This window comes from Oncorhynchus gorbuscha, linkage group LG15 (assembly GCF_021184085.1).
Source record: "Oncorhynchus gorbuscha isolate QuinsamMale2020 ecotype Even-year linkage group LG15, OgorEven_v1.0, whole genome shotgun sequence".
Taxonomy (NCBI): domain Eukaryota; kingdom Metazoa; phylum Chordata; class Actinopteri; order Salmoniformes; family Salmonidae; genus Oncorhynchus; species Oncorhynchus gorbuscha.
The window spans coordinates 32,304,896-32,317,705 of record NC_060187.1 but is presented as its reverse complement, the minus strand read 5'-3'; the positions used below and the strand labels follow the sequence as shown (position 1 = coordinate 32,317,705).

Here is a 12,810-nt window from a genome sequence, read left to right as displayed (position 1 = left end):
ACCAGAGTACCATGTCTGGCCTAAGGTTGGTAGAAGCAATCTCAGGTGGAAAAATGAGTTGCTGGCCAATATCGACAAGCATCTTCCAGTCCCGGGCCATAGCTAGGTGTCCAGTTTCTGGCTTTGTAGGAGGATACTTGGGCCTTTTCTGTCCCTCCCGGATGAATGTTGTTGTTTTGACGGGATTGCTTGTTTTTGGAGGTAATGAATTGGTTGCACTCCTCTTGGTCTCAAGTGCTGCAGCCAGGCTCTTGAGGACCTGATTGTGCCTCCAGGTGTAGCGGCCTTGTGAGAGGCTGGTCTTGCAACCTGTCATTATATGCCTGAGAGTCGCTGGAGCTGGGCAGAGGGGGCAGGTCGAGTCCTCGCCATACCATTGATGTAGATTTTTTGGTGATGGAAGCACATCATAAACAGCTCTTATGATGAAGCTGATGTTGCTTGCCTCCATTTGCCAAAGCTCACTCCAGTTGATCTTTCTCCTCTCCAGGCCTTCCCACCGCGTCCATTGCCCTTGTTTAGCAAGAGAGACAGCCTTTGCACTTCTTGCAGTCTCCTCCTGTCTTCGCACCTCCTCGACCACCAGCTTCCTGCGTTCAGATGTTGTTGCCTTATGGAACGTTGGTTTGCTTGCTGCCAGGCCAAAGCCTCCTCTTCCATGCTGGATATTCCCCACAATGTCTTGGTGTCTCAGGGCTGATGTTGCTTGCTGCACAGCATTGGATGATGTCCATTTCCGTCCAGTTTGTAGGGGAGGTGCAGCCTTGCTAATGGTCTGGTCTTTGGAGTCCTTCAATGTCATCTGAAGTCTTACTTTAGAGCACTTGTACTCCTCCGTTAGACTTGTAAGAGGTAGTTCAAGGACCCCTTTGCCATAGAGGCCGATGTTACTCAGGCATCGTGGGACACCCAGCCATTTCTTCACGTATGAGGTAATGGTTCGCTCCATCTTCTCCACTGTTGTTATTGGGACCTCATAGACGGTGAGTGGCCACATTACCCGGGGGGAGAAGTCCAAACTGTAGGCACCAGAGCTTGAGCCTCCCAGGCAGTAGGGTCTTGTTGATGTTCTCAAGACCGTCGGCGATGTCCTGCCTTACTTGCTGCACTTGATCTTTATCCCGGAGGCTTTCGTTGTACCATCTACCCAGGCTCTTGATGGGTTGCTCAGACACCGTTGGTATCGGGTCATCTCCAATGCAGAACCTCACATCTTTAAGCTGTCCCTTGACTATGGAGATGCTTCGAGATTTGCTTGGCTTGATTTTCATCCGTGCCCACTTGATGTTATCCTGCAGTTTTGCAAGTAGCCGCCTGGTGCATGCTGCAGTGGTGGTCAGTGTAGTCATGTCATCCATGTATGCTCGGATAGGTGGGAGACGGAGCCCTTCCTTAGTTCTCTCACCACCGACCACCCATCTCGATGCCCTGATGATGACTTCCATGGCCATAGTGAAGGCCAGAGGAGAAATTGTACAGCCTGCCATTATGCCTACTTCCAAGCGCTGCCATGTTGTTGTGAAGTCAGGTGTTGTGAAACACAATTGCAGGTCTTGGAAATAGGCCTTTACCAGTGTAGTGATGGGTTCTGGTACGTGGAAAATGTTGAAGGATTCCCAGAGGAGTTCATGGGGAACTGAGCCAAAGGCATTGGCCAAGTCGAGGAAGATGACATAGAGGTCTCTCTTGTCCTTCTTAGCTGTTTGGATCTGGTGCCAAATCATACTAGTATGTTCCAGGCAACCAGAGAAACCAGGAATGCCTGCTTTCTGTACAGATGTATCAATGTACTTGTTCCTTTCCAGATAAGTGGACAGCCTCTGTGCTATTATACTGAAAAAGATCTTCCCTTCGACGTTGAGAAGGGAGATTGGTCGGAATTGACTGATGTCTGTCGCATCCTTCTCTTTCGGGATTAGCACACCACCAGCCCTTCGCCATGCCTTTGGTATTATTTCCTTCTGCCACACTATCCTCATGAGCCTCCAAAGAAAGCGTAGAACATCCGGGGCGTTCTTGTAGAGCTTGTATGGTACTCCATTAGGCCCAGGAGCCGAGGCCGCTCTTGCTCTTCGGACAACGTTCTCTACTTCCCTCCATTTTGGAGGGTCAGTGTCCAGATTGAATTCTGGTGGTTGAATAGGTGGGATGTCATGTGGGATGATTATCTGCTCATGCCTTTTCATGTCCTGGTGGACCTTTTCCAGATGTTCTTCCAGTTCAGGCTTTGTAGTTTTTAGGATTCCGCACTTTTCCTTTGCGAAGAGATCTTTGACAAACTTAAAGGGGTTTTTATAGAACCGTGTTCTTGAGTGTTCCTTCTTCCTACGAAGTTTCCTTAAGTTTTCCGCTCTTCGCAAGGTTGCCAGCCGACATTTAATGTCTGCTTGGAGTAGCATGAGACCTTCTCTCTCTGCATCAGAGGCCTTCTTCCACTGCTTCCTCAGCTGCCTTCTCTCTCTGACAAGTATCTCGATCTCCTGCTGTCTCCTAGATTTGGCTGGTGCGGGAGGTGTCTTGCCACTTCTCCTTTCGTTTACGCCAAAGCGCTCTTCTCCGTAGTGGTAGATAATGTCTCCCATCCTTTCAAGCTTTTTCTCTGCTTTTCCTACCTGTTGTTCCAAGATTTTTGTCAGGTCGTTGTTGATTGTTTCCCACTCTCTCTTTTCAACGGCTTTGGGCCACTTCACACTCGGTCTGTGCCCTTTGATCTTTTCCTCTTTTAGAGGTCTCTGTGGTTGGGTGAGTTCATCCACCGGCATTTCTGTGCTTGTGTTATCCTCCTCAGTTACAGGGGTGCTGATGCTCTGCGAACTTTGGTTTGCGTCCCGTCGCTGTGCTTCATTCGACTGATTTGACTGGCTGCTTCGTAAGAAGTACTGGTCAATGCGAGGTCCCTGTCTCTGCTTCTCTAACAAGCACCTTTTCCTCCCTTGATGGATCCTTAACCCCCTTGCCGATGTTACTCTCTCCCAACCACAGCTGCACACCTGAAGTGTGTGTCCTGCTGCTGTTATGGTTGTCTCATGTGCTGTGTTCCTACTCGTAGTCGTTTCCGTTCCTGGGTCCGTAACCGTGTGATCAGTCATTGAGCCATCTTGCGCCCCAGCTCTCGCAGGCTCTAGGGGTATGTTCCTTTGTTGACTTTCAGTAGCACTTAGCGGGTGTCTCCAACATACTGAAACAGCGTCGGAGACTGCCAACATGGGTAGCTAACCCATGACAGCCCCAGTGGGGTCTATTCCCTCCGGTCAGCTGTCTCTCCAAGCTGTCACACAGACTTTCCTATGTTGTCAGCTGTCCTTTCACAGCAGTCACTGGACTGGTCCAGATAATCAGAATCATAAAACATGGGACGAGATGTTAAAAACTGTCCATTGTGCCAATAGATGGAATGCACTCGCATGAGATTTGCCGTGATGTTGACAGAGTGTCATGGGAGGTTTATTTCTTAGACTGGGGTAAGATGTCAATTTTGGGACACATCCTCAGTAGTGTGCCTTCGAATCAGTGGGTGTTTCGGCCTTTAATCACTAAACACCCTCATCAAAGGTGGCCAGCTAAAGGGTGATCAAGCCTTAGCTTGTGTCCCATGCCCAATTAAGATGTCCCACAGGACTGTGCAAGGCAGGGGCGTCCTCTTCTCTGAGCCAGCCATACAGCTGACCGCATACCTCATATGCCCTCCTCAAGTTGGAGGGATCTGAATTGAGTTCTCAGGTGGGGGTGAGGGGTCATGAAGTTATAGCCCAGCAAGGGTCCTTCCGTTTGATCCAGATCCACTGGCTACCTCTTTCAGCTGCTTGAGAAACTGCTCTGACGGTCTGCCGCAGAGCCTGTCCATGGATTCCAAGTTCTTTCAGCAACCTGATGATGGAAGAAGCCACGAATCCTCTGCATCCCACTTCAACTGGCCAGACTTTTGCATTCCAGCCACGCTGAGTTGCGTCTGCTGCCAACTCTGTGTAACGCAGTTTCTTACGTTCGTAGGCCTCTTCAACAGAGTTTTCCCACGGGACTGTGAGCTCTATGATGTACACAGCCTTTCGTGAAGGGGACCAGAGTACCATGTCTGGCCTAAGGTTGGTAGAAGCAATCTCAGGTGGAAAAATGAGTTGCTGGCCAATATCGACAAGCATCTTCCAGTCCCGGGCCATAGCTAGGTGTCCAGTTTCTGGCTTTGTAGGAGGAAAAGATAGATTAGGGCCTAAATCATTTATTTCAATTGACTGATTTCCTTTTTTGAAATTGTTGCATGTTGCATTTATATTTTTGTTCAGTGTACATGGTTTTCACTGCATCTACTATTGAGTGTTCTTTTACTGCTATCAGCCTAACGCTAGATTTTTCTTATCTGACAAGATTGGATTCTTCTCACTGTTTCGTCAGTGAGCTGCTTTCTCATTTGCTCTGCATCAAATTACGGGTCTTTCAAATGGGTGATTTAATAAAAATAATAAGTGGGGTTTCACCACATCTTTTAATATAAAGCTAGAATCTTCTTCCAAACAAATCTCTGTTGGTGATGTCAAGACTCCTCTCCATTAAAAACAATAGAGCACTATGTACAGTTGAAGTCGGAAGTTCATATACACCTGACTACATACATTTAAACTCACAATTTCTGACATTTAATCCTAGAAAGATTCCCTGTCTTAGATCAGTTAGGATCACCACTTTATTTTAAGAATGTGAAATGCCAGAGTAATAGTAGAGAGAATGATTTATTTCAGCTTTTATTTCTTTCATCACATTCCCAGTGGGTCAGATGTTTACATACACTCAATTAGTATTTGGTAGCATTGCCTTTAAATTGTTTAACTTGGGTCAAACGTTTTGGGTAACATTCCACAAGCTTTCCACAAAAAAAGCTTGTAGGCCTCCTTGCTCGCACACGCTTTTTCAGTTCTGCCCACACATTTTCTATAGGATTGAGGTCAGGGCTTTGTGATGGCCACCCCAATACCTTGACTTTCTTGCACTTAAGGCATTTTGGCACAACTTTGGAAGTATGCTTGGGGCCATTGTCCATTTGGAAGACCCATTTAACTTCCTGACTGATGTCTTGAGATGTTGCTTCAATATATCCACATAATGTTAATTCCTCATGATGCCATCTATTTTGTGAAGTGCACCAGCCCCTCCTTCAGCAAAGCACCCCCACAACATGATGCTGCCACCCCAGTGCTTCACGGTTGAGATGGTGTTCTTCGGCTTGCAAGCCTCCCCCTTTTACCTCCAAACACAACGATGGTAATTATGGCCAAACTGTTCTATTTTTGTTCAGACCAGAGGACATTTCTCCAAAAAGTGCGATCTTTGTCCCCATGTGCAGTTGCAAACCGTAGTCTGGCTTTATGACGGTTTTGGAGCAGTGGCTTCCTCCTTGCTGAGCGGCCTTTCAGGTTATGTCGATATAGGATTAGTTTTACTGTGGATATAGATACTTTTGTACCTGTTTCCTCCAGCATTTTCACAAGGTCCTTTGCTGCTGTTCTGGGATTGTTTTGCACTTTTCGCACCAAAGTACGTTCATCTTTAGGAGACAGAACGTGTCTCCTACCTGTGCGGTATGACGGCTGTGTGGTCCCATGGTGTTTATACTTGCGTACTATTGTTTGTAGAGATGAATGTGGTACCTTCAGGTGTTTGGAAATTGCTCTCAAGGATGAACAAGACTTGTGGAGGTCTACAATTTGTTTCTGAGGTCTTGGCTGATTTCTTGCGATTTTCCCATGTCAAGCAATGAGGCATTGCCTTGAAATACATCCACAGGTACACCTCCAATTGACTCAAATTATGTCAATTAGCCTAACAAAAGCTTCTAAAGCCATTACATAATTTTCCAGATTTTTCCAAGCTGTTTAAAGGCACAGTCAACTTAGTGTGTGTAAACTTCTGACCCACTGGAATTGTGATACAGTGAATTATAAGTAAAATCTTTCTGTAAACAACTGTTGAAAAAATGGCTTGTGTCATGCACAAAGTAGATGTCCTAACCGACTTGCCAAAACTATAGTTTGTCAACAAGAAATGTGTGGAGTGGTTGAAAAACGAGTTAAGGACTCCAACCTAAGTGTATGTAAACTTCCAACTTCATCTGTACTTTCATTGATTAACATGTTTTATGTTTGTTTACAACAAATATTTTAGAAATGTTCTGTACCTTTGAAGCCACGGTGTGACCACAATAACATTTCATAAAAAGGTTCCAAGAAAGCTGTCCAGAGTTATACCTAGAAAGACACAGCAACAATTTGGCTGAGGCCTCTGAAGTTCACAACAAAGTGGGGGTTCGTCACACTATTTGCCAAACTGTACCATACCTAAACCACCCCAAGCTTAACAGTCCCAAAGTCGACATAATGTCTTCTCAGCAAATTGGGCTCATGGACACAATGTATTGAACCAAACAATGGAGTCTGGCTGACACAACTGAGGAGAATCTCTACAATGAAGACGACTAACTGACATCCCTTTACATTCCTGCAGATCAGTGATACATAGGACTTCTTTATGCTAGACCAGGGCAACATTGATGGGGTGGGAACCACAAAAAAATCTGAATTCATCATTAGGGGCAGAAGTGTCTCGTGGGTCTGTTCAACGACATCCATACCAACACATGCAGTCAGAGCCGGCCTTATCCCTCTGGGTGCCCAAATGGGGACCCTTGTGAACCAAACATTTTAGCGGCCCTGCTCTTGACAGCGGAGATTTAAAATAAAAAAATTACAGCAAGCAGCAAGTTTGCTGTAGTTCTACACATTTTGCCATGGGCGGAGAAAAGATTTAGCAATTTTATAATTCATTTCATGCAATTCTACTCATTTTGTCATGAGACGAAGAGACAAATTAGCAGTTTTACAGCTAATTTACTGCAATTGTACACCTTCTGCCATAGGGTGGAGAGAAATGTTTACAGGTTTTAGTATGATATCTGAGTGAGAATGACTAACGAAATCAATGGGAGCCCCACGCTCTGTAATTCGACCATGACAACTACAAGTTTAGATAGCTGGCTAGACTAACTTAACAATCTAAAAAACAAATCCTGAAATGGGCGAATTGAGTGACTGTCCGTGACTGACATAAGAGGAAAAACTGCTGATGCGCAAACAAATTTAGAAATTGCACCTTAGGTACTATTCTAACTCAACAGTAAGTTGAGACCGCAATTGAGTTCTCGTAACTGAGTTTCTATGTTTCCTAAATGAATCCACGGGCCTACAAAAGGGTGTGCTGCCAGGTGCCCATCCCTGTGCTAGACCATGGTTGAAATCTCTCAAACTATAATGAGTCCACTAGGGATCATATGGAACAACAAGCCTGTATTTCCACTCATTCACAGGCTAATGACATGGGGATGACCATACCATCCATCCAACCTATGACCAGCACCAGCCTGTAATTTCCTGCTCACTAACACACAGTGATGATTGTCAGTGCAACACAGACAGTCTAGGGCCTAATAGTATCACACACAGTCATGAACATATTCAATTCACTTAGTTATAATGAAATGTATAAGCAATACCTGAAAAGTAATGCAGTATAAAGATACAGAAAGATGGATGCATTCCAGTAGCTTCTGTATTTCCATCTAAAAAGGTCATAAAGCCCAGTTTCAAATCAGTTGCTACAATCAGTACACCACCTTTAATAAAATGTGATATTTCTTATTGAATAAAGAAAACCTGCTGACGCACATCAAAAATGTCAAGTGACTTGGCTGCTATGTCGGAGAGCAAGTTAAGTTGTTTATCAGACCAAAGATAGCAAACTTGTCCAGCAGAGAGTACAGATGTAAATCAGACAACTCAAGAAGACTTGTTCAAGAGACAGTGCTAAAGCAGGACAATGTAGTTTAACATTGGCCTATTGGCTACTATGGCCATTTGAATGAACAGCACACTTATAAAGACGGTTAACCATCAACTCAACAGGGGAATAATGTAGGTGGGTCTGAGAAATGGCATGATAATGTACACATAATGGAGGCTATTGTTTCCTGAAAGGTTGTACATAGTATACATCCAGATAATTAATAAATTGAAGTCAGCAACTCTCTGATGCTGATTTATTTGGTGGGAAACTTGAACACAAAACACACACACAAAGATAGTGACAAAACATAGCTTTTACCTGCCTTCCTCCTGAATTCTTTCACCACTGTTATTTTCATTTGAATTAAAGTACTGGAGGCTGAGTAACAGAAAGGCAAAACAAAGCACTACAGCAGTAAAACAAGCTGCTCCTAAACACAATGAAGTCATGAGACAAAAGAGATGAGGTGGATCTTTAAAAAACCTGTCCAGTTTTACTGCATACAGCTCAATTACAAATCCTCTCCTATTTCAATCACAGTCAAAATCAAAAATGATTCATAGTGACAGTATATCACAAAGACACACACACACACACACACACACACACACACACACACACACACACACAAAACCACAAACTCAGCATCTCTCTGTTTACTTCAACACATTGTCAGTACCTATCACTTCACCATGCAGCAGTATCTACATAACTCTTACCCGTTTGATAGAGTTTCTGCTTCTCCTGACATTTTCATCTGGCAGACAGAGTACTAGAGGGAAGTAAAGACAGCAAACGCAGAAGATAATTGACTATCTCTGGCTCTGGCCTTTCCAGCAGCGCAGCCCGACACACTGTCTCCTTCTGGCAACAGCAGCAGCAGCAGGCAGTAGAGGGGAGGAAGATCGCAGCTCTTAATAAGATTGGGATGACTATCACACGTAGGGAAACTAAACATCTTCCACCCCCCAACTCTCTGCATCCAAACACACATGCATACACACTCTATCGCTCTCACATACACAGTCCCTAAACTCTCCTCCTATCCCACCTCTTCCCATCATCACACTCACGCTACACACTGCAGTCGCCTCACTGATTGGCTGAGGCAGTGGCAGGGCTGGCCTAGCCGCACAGGACTCCAGTCCAATGATAAACAACAAAAATCATACACAAAAAAATGAACTATGCAGCACAGATAAGAGGTACCCTGGCTATTACATCAACCGAAGAGGGCAGGCAACCGCACTCAGACTATCAAAAATAAAATAAAATATTCAGGTACTAATTCAGATCTCTGAATATATTGAATAGACGATTTCAAAATCGCTCAGTAAGATTCCGTACAGAGATGTAAAGAGACTTCATGCCAGTGAGAGGAAGAGTCCTGTAAAGAAGGAAGCCTTTACTGCAGTGACTACTGCAGCAGCACAGACACACTGCCCACTATAACATAGCCAGTAGGACAAAGCCAGTAGGACAGAGCCAGTAGAACACCGTGTAGCGTTTAGGAGCTTAGGAGAGATGAGTACCATTGAGACCCAGTAATTACACCACAGCCAATCACTCTGAAAGTGAATGACCCATGAAAGGAGCCAGCCACTTGTCAGAATGAGCTCTCAGACAGCTGTCTACATTTAGGTCATAGAGAAGAAGTGATCTGAAACATGGTAAATCTGTAAATCTCAAGACACAGGAAAGAGGTCAGCTCATGCACACACACTTACAGTGTTCTACTAGCTTTCTCTCTGACATCTGTTAAGCTGAATCAGTTGAAGTTTTTTAATCTATGAGCACTAGGACAGCATCCAGAGGTTCAATTTAGTCCAAAAACCTTTTTGGGCTCCTGCTCTTTTTGCGTCAGTGGAATTGCTTTGTGTTATACATGATCATGGGAAAGCAATTTATTTCAGGGAAAGCTCCACCTTCAATCATGTGATGTCAATAAAACTGTGTGGTCACAACAACAGCCTTCTTCCCACATGTGAGAAGCATTGGTGAGAGGTGAGAGGCATTGAAATGTAATGATATCTCTATGGATGAGAAGGTAGGCTCATCTTCCTCTTGGTCAATCCCTGCCTGGACCGGAGCTGAGATTGCCAGCTTTAATGGAATTCTTATCTGAATATTTGATCAATTGAACAGCAGGAAGGAGCGATGTCACTTACTTGAAATCTGTGACTTTGGGGTCAAGTTCTGGACTGTTTATGACGGACAACCTAGAAGCAAACCATGCTGTTATAAAATGTTTATATTAATCAAATCCCATTCAATGCCCTGGCATAATGAGGATAAATATAGTTTTCACAGAAACTGTTCCATGTTTTTCATGTAAACTTACAGTGTTGGGCAGCCATTGGGGTCGGCTGAGATTTCTTTCACCTGCAGGGTGTCCCTAGGGTCACAGTATAACAGACAGAACAGTAAGTACTAGGGATGTGTCTCATTTACCAATGCTGAGATCACCAATGGTAATACAAGGCCTCTACTGTAGATGCTATTCTTTGGAGCCATTTACCATTATAGTTTATGTTTATATTTCAGTGAATTGGTTTCCCTAAGTAGCTTTATATTCAGCACAGAGTATTTTTCTTTATCAAAGCAAGTCACCTGAGAGGGGTTGGTAGCTGTTGTTTCTTTTACATAGGCCTTAATCCAGAATAACTATCCGATGAACAATTTGTGTAAATACTTTGTAACAAGCTAGTTACTAATTAGCCTGTTACTGTGCAGTTTAGTTCTTTCCTTTTTGTATTTTTGAAGAAAAGAGTTGTATGAATTCCGGAACTGCCAATAAATATTTGTTAACATGATATTACAAAGGTTTTCCTTTACAGTAAACCTAATTTTACCCCATTTTAACTGAACTTCCTTGACTGTACATTTATCTCCAGATGTAACCACAGGTGATGGCATGTAAATGTTAAAGAGCCACATGGTGGTCCTGTGATTACAAATGTGCTTTACCTAGATTATACTTTATAGAAATGTATCTTAGATTATACTTTAGAGAAGCCATTCCTATGTTTTTGAGTCTGAAAATCAACTGATTTGATGTGTTGAAAAAGTAATCTAAAGTGGTTTCATTTTCTTATTTACTTTGCAGAATTGAAATATATTACATTTCCTACTACATGGTGTCTCCATCTTAATGCAAATATAACAGCTGGCAATAACATTCCAATTTCTGTCAAATAAAAAAGTATCATAATCAGAATGCGTACATAATCACTCAATATTTATCAAATCCGTCTGCCACGTCTTCAATAATCTGATAGGTAATCTAAAATCATCACACAAATCAATCATTAAACACTAGGCAGGTTTCCATTGACCTAGATTTATTCAACAAAAATAAATGTTGCAAAATAAATCCTTGCTAAATGTGTATTGGAAACGGCAGATATAGAAGACATTTTCTAAAGATAACGTTTTTATCCGTTCGACAAATGATGGAAACTGTATTTTTCGAATACATTATGCAGAATAAAGGTCTAATAATGTTTCTTAGCTGGACAATGATTGTCCTAATTTTAATGAATCCCAAAATTGCTTCGCCATGCTTTTCTGGTTTGTTGGCGAATTTCACCATATAATTATTTCAGATCTACAGGAATGCAGGTTTCACCATGGCACTGATCGTGGCTATACATTGGCACATGATACTTATTAGAGTATGGCATATCAGTCAAATGCTAGCTTTCGTGGGCTACCTGAGACATGAAACAGATAGGTTGGAGGACATACAGGCTGTCGACAATATATTAATGCGCAATTTTCCTAAATGGCTAATGGAAACAGTTCAACCAATATATTTTTATTCGACACTGTAGGTTTGGGTGTCACGTCATTACGTCCAGACGTTTTTAATCAACAGAAGATAATTACATCAAAACGCACTTTAGCAGGCAATTGTTGCATCGGGTTTCTATGCAAACTTTCTAAATGTCGACAAACAACATAACTGGACAAGTTAATGGAAACATAGCTACTTTTGTGACCACACATACAACATGCTTAGACTACTGTAGACTGTAAATACAAATATTGCTGGGTTTATTCGTAAAAAAAAACGTTGTCAAGGCTACTACAACTAGCCTACTGTATAGTTCCGTGGATTTTGCGACTCACCCTTTGCTGCCATTTTTCTTCACGCTGCGTCTCCATCCAGTGATAACACTCATTCCACTGCACTGAAATACTGTAAACGTGCAGAATATCCAGAAAAAGTGCGGCGCCTGATTATCCTTAAAACTACACACGGTGTTTACCTGTGCACAGGTGATAATGTATCTGGCGAGTGTTTGAGAAAGTATGAGGAAGATGTTGTGTCTTCTCGATAACTATATTCCTCTTTCCTGACCTAGTTTTTAAAAAGTGGATGTACTCATCACTATTATAACCAGATCCCTTTTAAAGTGTAATGGAATGTGGGTCAGTAGTACTGCTACAAGGTCTTAGAGCGCTCCAATACAGCCCCACAGTGGTGGTGTCATGATAACAGTAAAACCTAGTGGTCAAATAGGGAAATGGTTCCAATCGTTTTTCTACAATTCATTTTTCCCATAGGGGATTTTAGAAACCTTTAAATAAGCGCTGTGTTTCGTGTAGGCTTAACCTGGTGTAACGGATGTGAAACGGCTAGCTTAGTTAGCGGTGTGCGCTAAATAGCGTTTCAATCGGTTTACGTCGCTTGCTTGCGGCTTTTGTGGTGCGATGGGTAACGATGCTTCGTGGGTGACTGTTGTTGATGTGTGCAGAAGGTCCCTGGTTCGCGCCCGGGTATGGGCGGGGGGACGGTTTAAAATTATACTGTTACACTGGCATGATGTTTTGATAACCATGCAAATCTCTCTTGAACAAGTGGACTTTTATCAATATATTCGGGTCTATTTTACTCTCAGATTCTGAAATGCTAATTAGCGTAAAAGTAGACATCATGCAAAACAACAAGCTACAAGCTCCTGAATGTCATCTGTAGCT

The 12,810-nt window shown here is 43.0% G+C and overlaps 1 protein-coding gene across 4 annotated transcripts in view; it reads right to left on the bottom strand.

Moving 5' to 3' along the window:
• ttc39a (tetratricopeptide repeat domain 39A) overlaps positions 1-12,262 on the bottom strand; it is a 42,195-nt gene extending 29,933 nt beyond the window's left edge. The window contains exons 1-3 of one of the 4 annotated variants that reach the window (XM_046302438.1): positions 11,959-12,262; positions 10,169-10,222; positions 9,996-10,046 (exon numbers count right to left, since the gene is read on the bottom strand). In XM_046302438.1, the coding sequence (XP_046158394.1) occupies positions 9,996-10,046; positions 10,169-10,222; positions 11,959-12,011 (158 nt within the window). In that variant the 5' untranslated portion in view covers positions 12,012-12,262. Of the gene's footprint in view, positions 1-8,546; positions 8,889-9,554; positions 9,686-9,995; positions 10,047-10,168; positions 10,223-11,958 lie in introns of those variants that run through there. The other 3 variants (XM_046302439.1, XM_046302441.1, XM_046302440.1) reach the window with 3 other exon arrangements.
• Positions 12,263-12,810: the final 548 nt, after the last annotated feature.